General features: G+C 43.5%; 1 protein-coding gene across 4 annotated transcripts in view; it reads left to right on the forward strand.

Annotated features, from left to right (window-relative positions):
* Positions 1–6,252, forward strand: part of CFAP46 (cilia and flagella associated protein 46) — a 211,320-nt gene extending 205,068 nt beyond the window's left edge. For all 4 annotated transcript variants that reach the window (XM_075935219.2, XM_075935218.2, XM_075935222.2 and 1 more), the window contains one exon: positions 5,838–6,252. In XM_075935219.2, the coding sequence (XP_075791334.2) occupies positions 5,838–5,974 (137 nt within the window). In that variant the 3' untranslated portion in view covers positions 5,975–6,252. The remainder of the gene's footprint in view (positions 1–5,837) is intronic.
* Positions 6,253–21,510: the final 15,258 nt, after the last annotated feature.

Consider the following 21,510-nt stretch of genomic DNA (forward strand, 5'->3'; position numbering starts at 1 on the left):
TTTATATTGTTTATACTTAATGGCCTGAATTTCAGAGGTGCTGAGTACCTGCAGTTTCCACAGACTGCAATCAGAGCTGTTGGTGCCTGAAGCCTCTGAAAATCAAGAGAATTAATTAGTGCATATGTGGTAGAGAATGGATATTTGGAAAATTCCTATAATTTAGTAAGGTACTTTTGAAGTTTAGTTTCATGAAGGCAGTTTGTTGAAAACTTCTTCACTTGATTCCAGTAACTTCTGAATTTTGTTTAATTTGACAAATGCAATATGTATTTGTGATAAAGTAAACTGAACTATCTCTGCATGAAGTAAATATATTATTATATAAAATTACATCCATAAAAATGCAAATTCTCAGTTGGAAGTAATGAATGTGACTCACACTTTATAGAGTTCTTTGCATTTTCAATCTGTATTTATCAATAGTGTACTATGTGGAGTCATATTGCTTTGAGTGTGCAGTCATACACAAACTAAAGTCAGAGCAAATCAGTACGTAAGTTGAGTTGGAAAACACAATATGGTTGATGATTAAGTTGGTGGTACTCTTCCCTCTAAGGCCCCAATCCTTCAAACAATTTTGTAGGTGTTTATCATTATAATTAAACACATTATCCATGTCTTTATGGTCACTGAGACTAAATATGAATTTTAAATTAAACACGTACATCAGTGTTTGCAGGTAGAAGGCCTTAGTATTGAATTAATATTGTATTAAAAGTAGATGTTTTACTGGAAAAAAATGCAGTCTAACAGCTGAGAACTAAAGCTAAGGCCTGACTATGTTTGCTGGCGTTTAGGGTCAATTTTTGCAAAAGTTAGAGGTATCAAGACAGTAATATGACCAAAATCTAATTTGGGTACTCATAATTTGCCTCTGTAAAATTCCCTGTTTGGTAGTTTTATCAGAATCAGCTGAAATCCTCGCCAACATTGTGGAAATATTTCCCGTGAAATCTGACTGGTATAAAATTTAATATTTATGATTGACAAGTAGGACTAAGAGCTTCACAAACATGAAATATACAAGATCTCGTTAATTTTACATTACATGATACATTTCAATGATGTGGCTATAAATCATGGTAAAATCTCTACAAACACAAAAATAAGTTCACCCTGCTTGGTGGAAGGCACTAAAAATTCTTCTCTGTGGAGGGTAATTTATAGAGAACTTTCTATCTTCTTGTTTGGAAGGAGAGCCCCATGTGGGCAGTATTTGACTTATCTGTCTGTTATTAACAGGCAGGCCTCTTACTCAGGAGCTAGATGGTAACAGCTGTTCAGCAAGAGCTCTGCTTTCTGAGGTCTGAAGAAGCTCAGCTAACTTCTGCAGGCAACACCTGCAGCTGAAAGGTCTGAGCCCTAATGGGCAGGCCTCTCAAGAAGCTAAGTGGTAACAATTGTGCATTACCAGGGGTGGCCTTAAAGCCAGAAGTTAGCTGAGCTTCTCCAGACCTCAGAAGGCAGAGCTCTTGCTGCACAGCTGTTACCCCCTAGCTCCTAGGTAAGAGGCCTGCCCGTTAGGGTTCAGACCTTTCAGCTGCAGGTGTTGCCTGCAGCTATTACCAGGGGTGGCCTTAAAGCCAGGAGGCCGGGCTTCCCCGAAGGGGTGATCCAAAGGGGGCTGCTCTTTTGGGGGAGCCCTTTGGGGGCAGACCAAGGGCAAGGGTGTGTGCTGTGATGGTAGATTGTAATTGAGTGTGTGTTTGTGTGTGCTGGTGAGAGCAGCACACTTGGTTGTGTGGTGGCCTATTCAGTCCCTGGTGAGGGTTCTTGGTGAGAGGAAGTTCCCTTTAGCTACTCAAACTGAAGGTGTGTGTTTGTTCTGCTTCCCACCCCCACTGCCAATACGTGGTTTGGAACAGATGGGGTGCCTAAGGAGGAGGGCTCAGATGGCATCGTGGCAGTTGTGACAGGTAGGGGAAGATATGAAAGTAAGATCCGGACCAGCCAGCCAAGGGGAATGAGGTTTAGACAGTTATGTGCTGTTCCTTTTTCCGGTCCTATTCCCAGCCTTAAACATTTTGGTACCTTTAATACCTGGCCATCAGCCCTGAGGGTGCTGTTGCTGAATGCCAGGTCGGTATCCCAGAATACCGCTGTAATCCATGATTTAATTCTGAATGAAGGGGTGACCTGGCTTGTATCAATGAGACCTGTCTGAGAGTGGAAGGAGACATCGACCTTTCCCAATTGTGCCCGGCTGGGTTCTCGGTACAGCATCAACCGCGGCTTAATGGTCGGGGAGGTCGAGTGGCAATTGTCTATCGAGATACTATCTCAGGGTATGTCTACACTACCACCCTAGTTCGAACTAGGGTGGTTAATGTAGGCAACCGGAGTTGCAAATGAAGCCCGGGATTTGAATTTCCCGGGCTTCATTTGCATATTGCCAGGCGCCACCATTTTTAAATGTCCGCTAGTTTGAACTCCGTGCCCGCGGCTACACACGGCACAAACTAGGTAGTTCGGATTAGGCTTCCTATTCCGAACTACCGGTACACCTCGTTCCACGAGGAGTAATGGTAGCTCGGAATAGGAAGCCTAATCTGAACTACCTAGCTCGTGCCGCGTGTAGCCGCAGGCACAGAGTCCGAACTAGCGGACATTTTAAAATGGCGGCACCCGGCAATATGCAAATGAAGCCCAGGAAATTCAAATCCCGGGCTTCATTTGCAACTCTGGTTGCCTACTTTAACCACCCTAGTTCGAACTAGGGTGGTAGTGTAGACATACCCTCACTGGCTAGGGTTGTGGTCCAATAAAGTATCAAATTCAAGTGTCTGTACTTGACGTTAGGTGGCCAGGATAGGTTGAGTATGCTGCTTGTGTACCGCCCACCTCGCTCTACGGCAGATGCTCTGCTCGAACTGGCCAATGTGGTCTCGGACGTGGCATTGAGGACGCCGAGGCTTTTGGTCTTGGGGGACTTTAATATCCATGCCAAGGCTATTCTGTCTGGTCCAGCCCAAGATTTTATGGATACCATGACCACCCAAAGATTATCCCAAGAAATAACTGATCCAACACATGTTGCAGATCATACACTCGATTTGTTTTTTTGGACTAAGGGTGATAGAGTTCTTGGGATAAGGGATGTGGCTACACTCCCTTTGTCATGGACTGATCACTACTTGGTCAAGTTTAGACTATCTGCTGGCCTTCCCCTTCACAGAGGCAGAGGACCAATTAAGATGATCTGCCCTCGGAGGCTGATGGATCCGGAGTGTTTTCTGGGGTCCCTGAGAGAATGTTCAGCCATTATGGCAAATAATCCTGTAGATACCCTAGTTGATACATGGAACACCTCTTCGGACCAGTCGAGCCAAGTTTGCTCCCTGGTTTTCTAGGGAGATGATGGCAGCAAAATAGTCTGTGCGACGGCTAGAATGCTGCTGGAGGAGAACTAGAGCTGAGTCTGATCGGCTGCCGGTTAGAGCTGAACTGTGAGCGTACTTTGTGGCAGCGCTGACAGCAAAGCAAAGCTACTTCTCCACCCGTATCACGTCTGCACAATGCCGTCCAGTGGAATTGTTTTGATTAGTGCAGGGCCTGTTGCAGTCTGGCACTCATGACGAAATAGAGGAGCCTTTGGCCCCCCGAATGCTATCTGTTTGCAAAGCATTTTGCTAATAAGATCACCCGCATCCGGTTGGATTTAGACTCTGGTTGCTGTGTAAGTGGTGCACAGAATGTGTTGAGTGCACCATCCAGTCATTTTTCTCTGGGATCAGTTTCAGCTATTGCAGACTGAGGATGTGGACAGGGTGCTTGGAGGAGTGCGACTGAACACGTGCTCACTTGACCCCTGCCCTTCATGGCTTATTAAATCTAGGCGGGAAGGGATAACTGGCTGGGTCCAGGGGATTATTAATGCGTCTTTTAGATCTGATATGGTTCCTGCTGCCTTGAAAGAGGCAGTTATAAAACCATTACTCAAGAAGACTTCCCTGGACCCACATGACTTAAATAACTGTTGCCCAATTGCTAATATTCCCTGCTTGGGCAAGGCACTCGAGAGGGTGGTGGCATTGCAACTCCAAGCTTTCTAGGAAGAAACAGACTATTTAGATCCATTTCAGTCTGGCTTTAGGCCTGGTTTTGGAACTGAAACAGCCTTGGTCGCCCTGGTAGACGATTTACGTTGGGAGATAGACAAGGGGAGTGCATCCCTGTTGATTCTCCTAGACCTCTCAGTGGCTTTTGATGCCATTGACCATGATATCCTTCTGGGACGCCTGGCGGAGTTGGGTATTGGATGCACTGTTTTGCAATGGTTCCAGTCCTATCTGTCAGGACATTTTCAGAAGGTAGAGCTCGGGGCTGCTATTTGACCCCGTGGCAATTGTGCTATGGGATCCCGCAAGGTTTCATCTTGTCCCCTATGCTGTTTAATATCTACACGAAGCCGCTGAGAGAGGTCATAAGGAGTTTTGGAAGATGGTGCCATCAATATGCAGATGACACCCAACTCTATTTCCCTGTGACATTAGAACCAGGTGTGGCAATGACTGATCTAAATTGGTGTCTAGAAGCAGTGATGGTTTGGATGAAGTTAAATAAGCTGACATTGAACCCAGATAAGACTGAGGTCCTATGGATCAGGAGGCCATCTGTGCGTGAATGTGGCATGGCACCTGTTCTAGACGGGGTTACTCTTCCCCTGAAAGAACAGGTACGCAGCTTGGGAGTCCTACTGGACCCTTTTTTTTTTTTTTTTAACATTTGAAAATCAGATTTCTTCGGTGGCCAGGAGTGCCTTTGGGCAACTTCGTTTAATCTGCCAGCTGCAACCTTTATTGAACAAACATGACTTGGCCACAGTGATCCATGCTTTTGTTACATCCTGACTGGATTACTGTAATGCACTTTATGTAGGGCTGCCTCTAAAGAGCCTTTGGAAACTTCAACTGGTCCAGAATGTGGCTGCTCGAGTTTTAACCAACACTAGTTATACGGAGCACATTATGCCAGTGCTTCGGCAGCTGTGCTGGCTTCCCGTATGTTTCCAGGCACAATTTAAAGTTTTAGTTATGACCTATAAAGCCTTAATGAGTTGGCTCTAGAGTATCTGAAGCCATCCAGCATCTTTTCCCATATGAACCTGCGTGGGGATTGAGGTCAGCTGGGGAGGTTTTGCTTCGTGTTCCCCCACTTGTGGAGATAAGATTAACATCTACGCGAAACAGGGTATTCTCAGCTTTTGCTCCCAGGCTGTAGAATTCTCTTCCTCGGGATATTCGCATGGCGCCAATGCTAGCGTTGTTCCGGCGTCAGGCTAAAGCCACCCTTTTTACTCGTGTTTTTATTAATGTTTGAGTCTGTATGTGTGTGTTCCTCCTCTCTATGTTTTTAGCTGGTTATGTCCCTCTGAGGTCTCATATTTTAAATTCTCATATTTTAAATTTGTAAATATATTTGTATTTTTTGTGCTTGAATATTTTAAATAGAAAGGCGGGGTAAAAATATTTAAATAAATATAAATTACTGACATATAAATTGTATTCCATTTGCAATGTTGGTTAGAAGTTGTCAGGGTTAAGCCTCTGGCTGTAAAGAAAAGTAAAATAAAATAACTCTGTTGCTCTTGGTGAAAAGCCAATAAAATCCTCACTTCGCTTTCTGATTGTAGTAATGGTTTTGGGGGAGTGAGAAGACTAAAATTGTAAGTACTGCCTGAGTTCTCTCTGTTCTATCTGTCCCCTTGTGTGTAGCTGCAGCCATTTCAATGTAAAACAGGAATGCAAAGGATTTGAATGTGTAAGCAAAGAAGACAAAAATACTGTATTATAAAATAGTATAATTGTAAATAACAATTTTTGAATGTTTTCTAGTGGAAGAGAACCCTAAGAATTCTTCTACTGAAGAAATCGAAAACCAATTCACTTCCAATCAGTCAAATCTTCCTGCAATTCAGCCATCATCTTTCAATTGTATATTATATGGGCTACCCAACATAATTTTTATGTGAACGAATACATGTCAGGCTTCTTTATGAAAATAGAACCACAACGAGTATACGTGGTATTGGCCTTGTCTTGAAGGCTAGCATTTAGCCAGTCATGTTAGGTATTTTTTGTATAAGAATTGGCATGCAACCTATGTTAAAATAATTAGCTATTTTATATTTATGTACTGATATTATAGAAGTGTCATGAAAATATCAAGAGTTTTCATCAGAGCTTTGTGTTATTGAAAATATCTATTTCTCTTTGCTGTTCTGTTACTGATTAAAGTATTTAAAAACAAATCTTAGATATCTGCTTATGATGACTGTCATTTACCTTCTACTTAGAAAGAGCAAACATACTATATTTCATATTACAAATTTGTGTGATGAGACTCAAAAGCACTTTTTAATTGACTAACTGTCCTTTGGATAATTTATAAATAGCATTGACACTGTTCTCAAATCTCTCCTTCACAAAGTTCCAGAAAACTCATTCACAATTAACTGTTTTGTGTTAAACAAAAACAAGATTTTTTTTGCATTGCTTTTTCTGCATTCACCTACAATAGCATAAATAGTGATTGGCTTTTCTTGGGCCACCCACAGGTTCCTCCACAGCAGCATTCTTTTCTTCATAGAGGGTTCTTTACATTTCCAGGGGTCTCCAGGCTAAAGAAGGAGTACATGGACACGAGCAGTATGGTCAGAAAGTATTTGCAGGGTCTCCCCACAAGTTCCATGGAGAATAAAGAATAATATTGATATAGCAAATGTCTATATGAACTCTACCTATGATCCACTGCTCCCCAAAAATGGAGAAGGCCTCTTACCAGCATTCCTGATATTGTCACGCCTTTATTATATTGCTGAAAATACTTTGTCCTACAGTGATAATGGAGAGAATAGAAGACTTGGTCACATTCTATAATTGCTACCACATCAGTAGCTTTAGAAGTATTCTATTGTACACTGGAATTTTTTAGAAGTACAAGTCACTATAATTCATTTATCTTATCCTACTTTGTAGATTGTGCTCCATTTTACGGAATCCAATTTACGAGGAGTAACGATAGTTCGAATTAGAAAGCCTAATTCGAATTACCTACTCCGTGCCGTGTGTAGCCGTGGGCACGGAGTCCGAACTACCGGGGATTTAAAAATGGTGGCGCCCAGCAAGATGCAAATAAAGCCCGGGATATTTAAATCCCGGGCTTCATTTGCAACTTCGATTGACTACATTAACCACCCTAGTTCGAACTAGGGTGGTAGTGTAGACATACCCATATAGGCTACGTTTACACTGGCATGATTTTCCGAAAATTCTTTTAATAGAAAAGTTTTCCGTTAAAAGCATTTTTGGAAAAGCACATCTAGATTGGCAGGATGCTTTTCCGCAAAAGCACTTTTTGTGGAAAAGCGTCCGTTGCCAATCTAGACGCGGTTTTCCGCAAAAAAGCCCTGATCGCCTTTTTCACGTTCGGGGCTTTTTTGCGGAAAACAGTACTATGCTGTTTACACTGGCCCTTTTGCGCAGAAGTCTTTCGGAAAAAGACTTTTGCCCGAATAGGAGCAGCATAGTTTTTCCAGAAAACCACTGATGATTTTACATGAGATCGTCAGTGCTTTTCCGGAAATTCAAGCGGCCAGTGTAGACAGCTGGCAAGTTTTTCCGCAAAAGCAGATGATTTTGCGGAAAAACTTGCCAGTCTAGACACAGACATATATTACTTAACCTTTTTTCTCCTAATTTAACATTGAACATCAAAAAAAGCTTTACTCCCAGAGAGACCATGTTATCTCCATGGAACCTTACTGAAAACTTTACCAGGATATTATATGCTGAGATTATCAATCAATTTTCCCTAGCAAACAGAAATAACATGTGTTGGCCTTCCAAATAAATAAAATAACTAAACTAACAAGAGAGTATAAATTGTGTGTCCTCCACTATCTAAAATAGGGGCACAATAGTTAAATGGTTCTGCTTTCATTTTCCATAAGTTTCATTAGTAATACAAAACCATCTTTTATGAAGAACTACTAAATTAACCATATTCTGAAATAATTGTAAATAGACAGATGTCATTTGCCTTATGCTTAAACAGTCACTGATGGAAGTTGTAAACAATTTTATAACTTTTTGTACCAATAGTAATGAATGCAAAATTATTTAGACCTTAGTAAAATTATAAAGCTTTGATCATAATTTCAGACAAAAAAGTTTTATAATGTTTTTTCCCAGAAAGGCAGCCATGCCTGTTCCCTCTGATAAATTGTTTGTACTCACTTTGAGGCATTAAAATGTCACGAAAAAGATACTGTTCCTGGCTACCATGCTGTGCCCAAGTTAATTAGACCCTGATAGAGGTTTAAAGATTTGTAGCACATTATTATAAAATCATGACATGCAAAACATCTTTTCTTTTCACACAAAAATATAAGCAAATTTTTCTCAATTACCAGAAGTTTATCACTTAGATATCTTTATATGACTTGTAACTTCTACATCAATTTTTAAAAAAATGCTTTTTTGAAAAAAAATTATTCCATTTAAATTAAATTTTCTTCTCTAGTCAAACATTTGACTCAGTCACATTTTGTAAATGGATTGTCTTGCTTTCAACTAGGTTTTTGGAAACATGCCAAAATTAAACCAGGCAGTCCTGGCATATAATATTTATATTAAGTTATCAGTGCTAAAATGTAGGACTGATTCAGCAAAAAGTTTTCTCTTTAGTCTTCTGTATTTTTAAAATCTAGAGCGCTCCATCCCATGGACAAGTAGGCAAGGGAAGTGTCCTGCCACTCTGGGATCCGAGGGGCCTAGAATAGCCTGGCCTTCAATGGGGGCCACACACATACACCTGCACTTGGCAGTGCTGTCTGCAGGAGCTAGTGGTGCCTCACACAGACAGGCATGCCCGAGTGCTGTGTGCAGCACTCATCAGTCTGTGTGGGGTTGTGCATGCATCCTTGTGCCCAGCCTGCTTCCAGCGGTAACTGGAGATGGGAGATGTTAGACATGTGCATAGCCTCCCCTGAGCCTGTGAGCAGGAGCCCAGCGGTACTCCTGGGCTGCCTCCTGAGGCCGCGTGGCACAGACTGGTGCTGCATGTGCTTCCACATGTATGGACTGCACAATGTCCAGGCCGAGCAACAATCGCACCCCATCCCCTCTACTCCACCTCCTCCTCCCTGAGTGTGTGGAAAACTGAGAATACTCACCTGATGATCCAACCCCACCCTCAGAGGATGCTTACGACACGTCCAGGCCCTGAGGTACCGGCTCAAGGCTCAGAATGCCATCTCCTCCTCCTGCTGCAGCTCCTCCTTCTCCTCCTCCTCCTCAGCAGGGAGCTCCAAGAGGGTGACGGGTGTCTCAAGCCCCGAGTCCGCCACCACGGATGGGGAAGGTGCTGCACCACCCCCGAGGATTAGGTGGAGTTCCTGGTAGTAGAGGCAGCAGTGGGGTCCTGCCCCGGCGTGAAAGCTAAGGTCCCTGGCCCTTGTGAAGCCCTGGTGGAGCTCCTTGACCTTGCTCCTGACTTGGTCCAGGGGTGGTGGCCTCTCGTGGCCAGAGCCACAGTCATCCGGCTGTATATGTCTGTACTTTCTGAACAAAGTTTTTTTCCCTTTATTTATGTTTACTTCATCCTAACAAAGGAGTTTCTTCAGTGCATGTTTGGCTACATTTACCAGCACTAATATGAATTTAAATTTCCCATGAGTATGGTGTTTGGTATCCTAAAGTACCAAACGAAATGTAGGAGCATAAGCTTTCGTGGGCAAAGACCCACTTCGTCAGATGCATGTCATCTGACGAAGTGGGTCTTTGCCCATGAAAGCTTATGCTCCTACACTTCAGTTAGTCTATAAGGTGCCACAGGACTCCTCGTCGCTTTTGCAGATTCAGACTAACACGGCTACCCCTCTGATACTAAAGTACCAAGTGATCTATAGCAGATATACAAAGGTATTTCTCTCTTGAATCCTTACCTAGAGAATTTACCCACATCTTTCTTCATTGCATTCTTTATTGTCAAATTGTAGTTCATTGGCATTTTAGATATTTTTTAGATATGGTTCCATCCACTCATTTCATTTTCCTTTATCTCAATAACAGATAATAAAGAGCCTTGAAAAAGAGGTGATCTTTTTCAATTGTAAATCACCAATCCTTTCCCGCTTTACTATTTGTGTCTTTATGAGCTTACATCATTAACTTAAGTATTCTTGAAATACCAGCTTCTAGACTTATGATTGACCAGAAAAGTGTCTTCACCTATTTAGAAAATTGCAAAGATATTTTTTAATAATAACCCAAGATAAAAGCTACAAGGTTGGAAAGGTTTAGAAAGAATGTTAAGCTGCTTCTAATGTCAAGGTGTAATGAACTTATTCAGTAGTTTATGATTTCATACTTTTTATTTATTAAACTAATGCAAATATTTAATCTTCCAAAGTGATTTTTCCCCAAAATTGGATGTTTTGGCCCTAAGTACCATACAACAACCTCTGTCAAAAAGATGAATGAGTATGTTTGAAAATTCTCTGCCATCTGACAGCAATACTATATCATAAAGCTTTGATAAAGAATAATGTCTGGATCCAGGAAACTACAGATCTGTAAGCTTGTCTTGTTGGGAGGAGAATACTGGAAACGATAATTAGGGATACAACAGGGAACACCTAGAAATGTGATTTATACTAATTAAGGATAGTCAGAGCAGAGGGCATGCATAACATTGATCAAATTTCTTGAGAAAGTAACCTAAGTAGTTGATGCAGGGTAATGGTATGCAGCCATAAACATGGATTGCTGGAACTTTAAAAAACCTTTTTATACAATATGGCACTAAAAACTATTCTGTAAGATCAGTAAATATGATGTAGCTGCTTGAGTGGATAATGAACTACCTTGAATATCAGTGAAAGTGGGCACTCATGCAGTGGTACAGGATGGTTACTAGTCAGTGCCACAATGATTAGTCAGGTGTGGGAGATGTCCTCTCTATTATCAGTTTCAGAGAGGTAGCTGTATTAGTCTGTAACTTCAAATACAATGAGTAGTCCTGTGGCTCTTTAGAGACTAACAAATATTTATTTTTGTTAGTCTTAAAGGGCATTTCTACACTAGGCAATTACTTTTAAATCACTAAATTTGAAGAAATAACTCGCAAAATAATTATTTCAAAATAAGCTTATTCCCCAAGAAAAGCAGAAGTTACCTCAAAATAACCAACACCTTATTTCAGAATAATGGAGTGTGGACACTCAGCTTGTTATTTCAAAATAAGGGTGTAGACCAGGACTAAGGTGCCACAGGACTACACGTTGTTTCTCTTTTATCAGGTTGAAGCAATGTGCAATAATGTGATTAAATTTCCTGATAGCACAAAACCAGAAAGTCACTCAGTACAAAGGCACAAGCTGGTAGAAGTCAGAATTATTTGGAGACCCAAATAGCATAGGCAAATGAATAACTTCTATATTTCACTGCAAAGAGATGCAGTGTCCATTTTATTAGAAAATAATCAACAGTACTGAAGATAAAATTCTAGACAATTGAGTGCTTAAGTAATAAATCATGTAAATAAAAGATAGGCAAAGTAGGGGTGGGCAAACAGTTGAAAAAAGTGATGGAGGAAAGCTTAGGTTGAAAGACTTCATTTGGTTAAGCATCTGAAACCCTGAATGCTTTTCTGACTTTTCCACAAACTTTCTTTGAACTGGGGTTGAAATGATTCTCATTTTGTCCAAATCATTTTTGCCATCCCTATCTGTTTGAAGAAGTGAGAATATATTTAAGCAATTCATGAGGTTACAGTCTACATAAATATGGGCTGATTCTCATTCAGATTAACACTTCTTTACATACTCTTGCAATATAAAGATATCTTAAAGTGTGAAAATATTATTTAATCCAGTGTAAGTTTTCCAGAAACAGACAGTGATGTAATGGGCGTTTAATGTAAATGCAAATTAGATCTTAAGTGTATAATACACACTTATGGTGACAGTTAATAAAATGGGGAGTTAAAAGAATAAAAGGGGTGTTTAATATAACAGAGCTCACTCTGCATGATAATGGGAATTTGGGAGTGTTCTTCCCCAAAAAGGTTAAGGAAACTAGAAATACATTATTTGCAACACAGATGAGCCTCATTATTACACTTTCCTGAAAGAATAATAAAACTGAAGAGCTACTAATATAGCTACTATTTAATACAAGTTGAACCTCCCTAGTTCTTGGGGCTTGACCAGTGCCGAATCAGATAATTTGCCAAACCACAGGCGGTCAATATTGTAGTGAGAGTTTCTTTTTATTTCACCTAGATGAATAAACGGAACAGCGCTTGCAATGCTGCTTGATAACGTATGACTGTACCAATACACCCTATATTAAACCTATGTTTTGCCAAGGCTTATCAGTGCTCTTCATAACTTATTGGTGTTACACAATTTTCTTGCATTGGCACAAGGAAATAAGTAGATAATAAAACATAACAAATATTATCAGCATTTCCAATGCTTGCTGGGCTCTTAGAAGACATGTAGGGGTAATTTGGAGCTAAGTAACAGCACAGAGCACTGAGAGCAAGGGCTGGTGGCTGTGAACAAATGTTATGGGACCATGGGAAACTTGGCCACAAGTAGACAACAGACTAACTAAAATCATGCCAGACCAAGGATGTTGCTGGAGCAGAGTGTGCTGGACTAGTGAGGTTCAACTTGAACAATACAAATGACATAAACTAAGTTAAGAAAATCTTAACTACTTTGTTTTTTAAAAAAAGACAGCTTATTAAATACTGAGTAGTGACTCAAGGCAAATTAGTAAACTCAAGTAAAGGCTCAAGGACGGTAGTGACTTTGGGCAATTTAGAAAAACAGTGCTACAATTACCAACTGTGCAAAAATGAGCTTTTGCTCTAAATATACCAGTCACTGGAATGCCAGTCACTTTATGAATTTGTGCAAAGATTCTAGCAGGGTATGGTCCAGTGCCATTAACTGGTTCTCAGCACTGCAGAAGAGACTTTCTAATAGTGGTGCTAGCTGTACCTGTTTAAGATGGACAAAGCTTAGCTGCATCTAACATCTCTGTACCGCACAGAGAATCTTAACTCTGAACAAGAAAAATAACTCTTGAAACTACTATATTTGGGCAGTCGTGCATGTTTAGATATCTGTGCTGACACCTTAGGGTACGTTTACACTGCACATAGCTAATCCACATCTACACAAGCCGCTCATTATTTCAAAATGTTTTTCAAAATAATGGGCAAGCTATTTCAGTGTCCCAGTAACCCTCAGTGTACGAGGGTTAAGGGATGTCTCGAAATAGCTTATTTTGGAATTTGGCATGTCCACACAGTGACAATTATGGAAATAATGTGCTATTTCAAAATAGATTCGAAATACACAATTTGCCGTGTAGATGCACCTTTCAAGTGTGTGGGGGCAGGAAAAGGGTTTCAAGCCAGCTAACTCTCTTGGTTCACTAGATTAAATTGGAAATGGGGGCTGAAGCTTCTTTCTTGAGTTGATTTATACAAATTTGTTGTTATATCCTGTTGTCACTGAATCAATTCCAGGGGTTGTGTTTGAATTCTACTGGATATTATTCATCATAGCACCAGCACTGGCACTGGATTCCTTACATGGTGCCAATGACACTGCGCACACCGGGCACATTGGCGCCAACTCATGCAGCACCAGCTACCTCGGCACCAATGAACCAGCCGACACCGGTGCACTGCCTGACCATGGCACCATCATCCCATGCAACTCCACAGGTGTCACCGACTCACACATCGACACTGCCGTCATCACCAACACAACACTCTCCGGCACCAGCCAAAGTGCGTCAGAAAACGCACAAGTTACCGACCTCATCACCAAGTGCAGAACAGGCTGTGTTCTCTCCTGAACCACCTCTCCAGTTCCATCAATCCGTTCAGGCCACTTTACATCCAGAACTCACTGATACTCACTAAGTGCCTCTCCTTCTCCCAGATACTACCATCGGAACCATTATCTGTCACACTCTCGGGTGCGCTCACAGGGTAGATCCAGATCACCAAGGTCCCCCACACTTTCCACAGCTCCAGGTACTGAGAGATTTACAGACACAGCCATCACCACAGATACTCCCTGCACTACTATGACTATGGCAGAGACACAGTCACCATGACAGCCGTTACTCACACTTACCAGGACCTTACTTCACGCAAGTCACCATCCTATCATTGGATACACACGACCCGTGACAAAACTCTCTTTCCCTCTCCCTCCATGGTGAGACCATCCACACCCACAGGGAACCAGCCAACCATAACACATCAGTCTGAGCCAGAAGAGAGACAGCAGTCGGGCAAAGATGAACCACAAGACCGTTCTCCTGCAGACATCTCTTCCTCTTCACCTGATGATGCTGTCTTCCCTGGAGACTCCTCACCCACGGACGACTTACGCCAATTTCAGGAGCTGTTTAGAAGGGTTGCCAACAGCCAAAAGGTGCAGTTATCAGAAGTCCAGCAAAAGCAGCACTATCTCCTAAGAAATCTACAACCCTCACAAACATCAAAGGTGGCTCTATCACTCGACGAGGCAATCCTAGAAGTAGGCAACGATATATGGCAAACACCTGTCTTCATAAAAAGGCCGACACAAAGTATTTTGTACCAGCAAAAGGCATGGAGTTTTTATTTAGCCATCCACAGCCTAACTCCCTTGTTGTCAACGCAGTACAACAAAGAGCCAAAGTGCCGCAATATAAGAACACCTCTGGAGACAGGGATAGCAAGCGTCTCGACTTTTTGGGGAGGAAGATCTATTTATAGGCCACTTTAACACTGAGAATGGCCAATTATGCAGCATTATTGGCCAACCACAATTTTGATAATTATTCTAAACTAGCCAATTAGCCCGTCATAAGACAGGATTTTCAGGTCTCTCCTCCACATCGGTCTCTCCTGAGCCTCCGGTCTCTCGCTCCGTCTCTCTCTCTCTCTCTCTCCTTCTCCTACTGCCTCCCCCTCTCTCTCTCAGCTCTCCTCCGCCTTCTGCCTCTCTCTCCATCTCTCTCTCTTTCTCTTCTGCCTCTCCTGCCTCTCACTCTCCCTTTCTCTTCTCCTCCTCCTCCTTCCTCTCACTCTCTCTCCGCTCCGTCTCTCTCTTTCTCTTCTCTCCCTCCTGCCTCTCACTCTCTCCGCTCTCCTCTGTCTCCATTGTGGATGCACGCTTGTCCAGGCCCTGCCCCCTGGGCATATACATCACCAGCCTGCCCCCACTTTGCCTCTTGCCGTGGTGCTCGGCTGTCTTCTGTGCCGCTCAGCCGGTCCGCCATGTGGGAGCAAGCATCACAAACTGCCTCTCTTTCTCTTCTCCTCCTACTGCCTCGCCCTCTCTCTCTCTCAGCTCTCGTCCACCTCCTGCCTCTCTCTCCATCTCTCTCTCTTTCTCTTCTCCCCCTCCCGCCTCTCACTCTGTGTTTCTCTTCTCCTCCTGCTGTCTCTCTCTCTCTCTCTCTCTCTCTCTCTCTCTCACTCACTGTCCTCCGCCTCCTCCATTCTCCTCTCTGTCTCCTCCGCATCCTCTGGGTCTGTTCCGCTTTCTTCCTTTTGATTCTAGCACCCTTTCCTGACGTCAGAGATGCACGCTTGTCCAGGCCCCGCCTCCTGGCTGTTCCCTCTGGGTGGCGCTATTGCCTCCCACTGTGGTGCTCGGCTGACTTCTGCGCCACTCAGCCAGGCTGCCTCATGGGAGCAAGTGGCCGTTTGGGCCCTGTGCTGTATGGGGAGTGCGGACCACAAACAGCCGCTTGCGCTGCTTTCTCCCATGCAGCAGCCTGGCTGAGCGGCGCAGAAGTCAGCCGAGTGCCATGGCTGGAGGCAACAGTGCCGCCCAGAGGGAACAGCCAGCGTTTCAGCATTACAGAGTCACAGAGATTGGGCTACTATATATGGGTATGTCTACACTACCCTCCTAGTTCGAACTAGCAGGGTAATGTAGGCATACTGCACTTGCAAATGAAGCCCGGAATTTGAATTTCCCGGGCTTCATTTGCATAAGCGGGGCACTGCCATTTTTAAAACCCCTCTCGTTCGAACCCTGTGCAGCGTGGCTACACGGGGCACGAACTAGGTAGTTCGAACTAGGCTTCCTAGTTTGAACTACCGTTACTCCTCGAGGAGTACTCCACGAGGAGTAACGGTAGTTCGAACTAGGAAGCCTAGTTCGAACTACCTAGTTCGTGCCCCGTGTAGCCGCGCTGCACGGGGTTCGAACGAGCGGGGTTTTAAAAATGGCGGCGCCTCACTTATGCAAATGAAGCCTGGGAAATTCAAATCCCGGGCTTCATTTGCAAGTGCAGTATGCCTACATTACCCTGCTAGTTCGAACTAGCGGGGTAGCGTAGACATACCCTATATGATTAGTTCCCCTTCTCAAACACTTACCGGACACTAAGCGTCAGGTACTCAAGGCTGTTGTGGAAGACAGTTACGCGGCCTCTGGATCGGCACTGCACATCGTCCTCGATACCACATCAGTGGTCATGAGCAGGGCCTCATGGCTCCACATGGCAGTGGTGCCAAAGGAGCTTCAAGTGAAGGTAGAGGATCTACCTTTTGATAGGCACAGGTTGTTTGCCAAGAAACTGACCAGGTGTTACACGTGGGTAAGGATTCCCATACAACACTTAGGATGCTAGGCATGTACACACCACCGTACAGTTGCAAGTGATATACGCCTTACCAGAGACCTTTCCCTTACTCGACACCATAGTTCAGAAACTACAAACAACAGCGTCTCAGGCAGCATCAACAGAGACAGATGCCGCAAGCCAACAAGCCATCCAATCAGCAAAACACCAGGCAGCAGGTTTGACACATTGATCGAGGGATTGCAAGCCATTCCAATTTCAACTGGCCGAGACATCACCACCAGATGCTTTCACCATAATTTAAGGCCGTTTCAACATCGTTGGGCCACTATAACCACAGACCAATTGGTCCTACAGCTGATCACATCAGGCTACACAATTCCATTCACTTTGCCCCCTCCTCCTACCCGTCCCTCTTCGGGGACCCCTCTCATGAGTCCCCTCTAAGAGAAGAGGTGGCTCATCTGCTGGATATCAGTGCAGTGGAGAGGGTACCAGAGGAATTCAAAGGGAAAGGATTTTACTCCCACTATTTCCTAACTCAAAAGAAGACAGGGGGTTGGAAGCCAATTTTGGACCTTCATCAGCTAAATTGTTACCTCCGCAAACAACGATTCAAGATGGTGATGTTATCAACTATTATTCCAGCACTTGACCAAGGGGATTGGTTTGCATCCCTCAATTTACAGGATGCCTATTTCCATTTGACTATCCATCCAGCACACAGGCAATTCCTATATTTCGTAGTAGGACACGAGCACTTCCAGTACAAGGTCTTACCTTTTGGCCTCTCTTCAGCTCCCAGGGTTTTCTCAAAAATGCTGGCAGTAGTAGCGGCATTCCTCCGATGGCTGGGAAACATAATATTCCCTTACCTAGACGATTGTCTCCTCAGAATACCTTCTTTCAACGAAGCACTCCATGCCATGGACATGGCAAGGCACTATTTGAGGCACTCAGTCTTATAATAAATGTTCCTAAGTCATCCATGACACCACAGCAGTCCATAGAATTTATAGGGGCTCGACTCGATTCACTCACGGCATATGCATACTTGCTCACCACCAGATTCCACAGCATGTGCATACTTGCCCGCCACCTTGTTCAAGTTCTCATCACTAGTCCAAGGATTTCCATACTTACCTGCCTACAGCTCATAGGACACATGGCAGCTACAACGTTTGTCATAGCACATTCAAGACTGAATTTTTGATGCCTCCAGCATTGGATGATGACAGTATACGTGCAGCACAAACATGATGTACACAGGATGGTGGTGGTGTCATGTATGGTCAAGGAATCATTAACATGGTGGACCATTTCCCACAAAATGTTGGCTGGGATACCTTTCCACTGAACCCAACTAACCATGCATATCACAACCGATGCATCGCTACTTGGCTGGGGTGCCCATTTCCACAACAAACAGACCCAAGGTCGGTGGTCTGCACAGGAGTACATTCAACATATAAATCTTCTCGAGTTGAGAACTGTCTTCAATATCTGCAAACATTTCCTTCCTCTTATACATGGCTGTGTGGTGCGTATCCTCATGGACAACATGACAATAGTATAATATAAAAACAGGCAAGGAGGGGCTCAGTCCCATTCCCTGTGCATGGAAGCCATACATTTATGGAACTGGTGCAATCGACATGAAGTTGCCATTACGGCGGCGTATCTCCCTGGTGAGGACAATACCATGGTAGAAGCCCTCAGCAGGCATTTTACCCAGCAGCATGAATGGGAGCTACACCCACACATCCTGCACATGCTATTCAACTGCTGGGGATATCCATCCATAGATCTCTTCGCCACTCAGTACAATGCGAAGTGCCCACAATATTGTTCAAGAGCGGGCATCAGTCTGGCATCCAAGGGAGATGCTTTCTTCTTCAGTTGGAGTTGTCATCTCCTATACGCATTTCCTCCTATTCTTTTGATTCTAAGAGTTCTGGAGAAGATAGCTATGGACGGAGTAAAAGTGATATTAGTGGCACCCTTCTGGCTGCGTCAAATGTGGTTTCATTACCTGTTCCGCATGTCGCTCCATCCACTGTTTCATCTTCCCAAACAACTCGATCTATAGACACAGGACCACGAGTACCTGCTACATCCTCAGTTAGATCACCTCACGTTGACAGTATGGTTCCTAATTGGCTCCAACAAGGAGAAATGACTTGTTTGCAGGCTGTCAGAGGAGAAATGACTTGTTTGCAGACTGTCAGGCATGTTTTTCTTCATAGCAGAAGATCTAACTCATGTACCACTTACCTGCACAAATAGTGCCCGTTCTGTTCTTGGTGCTTGGACAGGAGACTAGACCCTAACATGTTACCCGTGCAAGCTATCTTGGACTACATTCTCCACCTCAAATACTTGGGCCTCGACCTTTTTTCTCTCAGGGTCCACTTAGTGGCAATCATGACTTTTCAATAACCTGTGGATGGCTATTTGGTTTTCTCGCACCCTATCACAAGGAGATTCATGAAGGGGTTGGCCAATATCTTCCCATGCCATAAGTAACCTCCAGACCCATGGAATCTGGAATTGGCCCTAGATACCTAATGCAACCACCATTTGAACCCTTAGCCATGTGTGATTTACCCACTCTAACCATGAATGTTATATTTTTGCTGGCAATAACCTCAGCATGCAGGGTGGGAGAGTTGGCAGCCCTATCGGTGACACCTCCCTATACTGTCTTTACGCCTCAGGAAGTCATACTATGACCCCAACCAGCATTTTTACCTAAAGTTAACTCAGAATTTCACATAAATGAGCCCATATTCCTTCCAATATTCTACCCAAAACCACATTCTTCAGAACAGCACGCTCGACTGCATTCCCTGGATGTCCATTGAGCACTGACCTTTTACATCGAAAGTACTCGGGCCTTCCGGAAGTCTCAGTGTGTGCTTCTCTCCAAGCTGACTGTTCCAAAGGTCTCCCGTTATCAGCACGACGTATATCGAAGATAATAGTCTCCTGCAGTACACGGTGCTATGTATTATGAAACAAAATCCTTCCACATACTATCAGGGCCCATTTTACCAGGGCAATGGCATCCTCCACTGCTTTTCTCAAGGGAGTCCCCCTCAAGGACATTTGCTGTGCAGCCACATGGTCCTTGGACTTTACATTTGCAAAACACTACACACTTTCTAACATTTTTGTGACTGACGCAGCAATTGCCTCTGCGGTCCTTTTGATGGTGGCAACACATTGACTCCGAACCCTTCCTCCTTTTTACAGGCTACTGCTGTGGAGCCATCAACAGTGGAGCACCCACAGGGACGCTACTTGAAGAGGAGGAAGTTACTCACCCTGTGCAGTAACAATGGTTCTTTGAGATGTGTGTCCCTGTGGGTGCTCCCCAACACGCCGTCCTACCCTCTTTGGAGTCTCTCATTATGTTTTTCAGACTTCGACGATAAGGAGGAACTGGCAGGAGTCGGACCATGCAACCAGAAATGGCGTGAAAAGCCACGAGACGACCAACACGCATGCGTGGTCTGGCAGACAACTGCTAAAAGTTCTCCAATCTGCAGCACCAGGACAAGCCTGACACTAACAGTGGAGTACCCATGGGGACACACATCTTGAAGAACCATTGTTATTGCGCAGGGTGAGTAACTTCATCTTTTTTCTATATCTGGAACAGATCAATATCACAGGGAATAGCACAAAATAAGGAAGTCACCAGTAAGGCCAAAGGTATCTGTTTGGGGAGTCATATAAGCAATGTTCATATGTAAGAACATGTGTCAGAAATAAGTGTACCCAAAGATTTATTAGGGTGAGGAAATACAATTTGGGCATGATAGACTGAGCCTGAATTAAGCAGTGCCCGGGCCCTATAAAATAACTATGCAAGGGATCATGGATTGGTTTGCTCTTCAGCTTCTTCTACCTTCTATCAAGCTATTAGCTCCGCTTTGCAGTATTGCTTAGCCACCCACTACACTACCTGTCTGATCCATTGAATGGCAGGGCTGGACCTCTCTGTCTTACCACCAGGTCTTCAGGAAAAAAAGTGAGAGTATGTTAGGCTATGTAGTTCTTTACCACCAGGAATCATAGAATTGTATTATTGTCTTGTAACCCTATGTTTCATAACATTTGTTATTCTTTCATTTATTTTAGTAAGGTTTTATGAATTTGGCATTGCTCTAGATTTGAGTCCTTGCCACACAACCCAAGAGTTCTCTTCCAAGATAGAACTCTCTGTGTTCTCTGACTTTGTATCCTGAATTGGTACAAGAACTTAAATTTCTTCTTCAAGTGATGTCCCTGTGGATGTTCCCCTGTTGGTGTCAGGCTTATCCCAGTGCCATGGATCAGAGACTAGTGAAACAGTGATCAGGTGGGAGGCACATGTATGAGCAAAGAGCAGAATTCCCTCCTTTGAAGTAGTATGCACAGCCCACTTTCCCCTCAGTTCATTCTTCTCCACCCTTGGCTATAGAAAGAGCTCAACCCTCTCCTCAGTGCACTCTGCATAACAAACAAGAAGACTGAATGCCTTAGATAGCTCTAAACTACTCAGAGTTTCTTTCTTTCTTTCTTTCTTTCTTTCTTTCTTTCTTTCTTTCTTTCTTTCTTTCTTTCTTTCTTTCTTTCTTTCTTTCTTTCTTTCTTTCTTTCTTTCAACAGAAACAAAAAGAAAAAAAGCCGCCAGCATCATTTACCACTGCACAGCAGCAAGCCACAGCAAACCAGAACCCCTCCTTCCCCCCAAATGAACAAAACAACTAATAAACAACCAGGCAGCTCGATTCACACAATTTGCATGGCATAGTCACCCTTGGGGAGACGTGCCAGGCTCTCTTAAAGACAAGAGATGTGGAAAATGCTGGAATTCTATGCCAGCCTCTGATGATCACAA

Source organism: Pelodiscus sinensis, chromosome 8, assembly GCF_052426305.1.
Source record: "Pelodiscus sinensis isolate ZL-2025 chromosome 8, ASM5242630v1, whole genome shotgun sequence".
Taxonomy (NCBI): Eukaryota; Metazoa; Chordata; order Testudines; family Trionychidae; genus Pelodiscus; species Pelodiscus sinensis.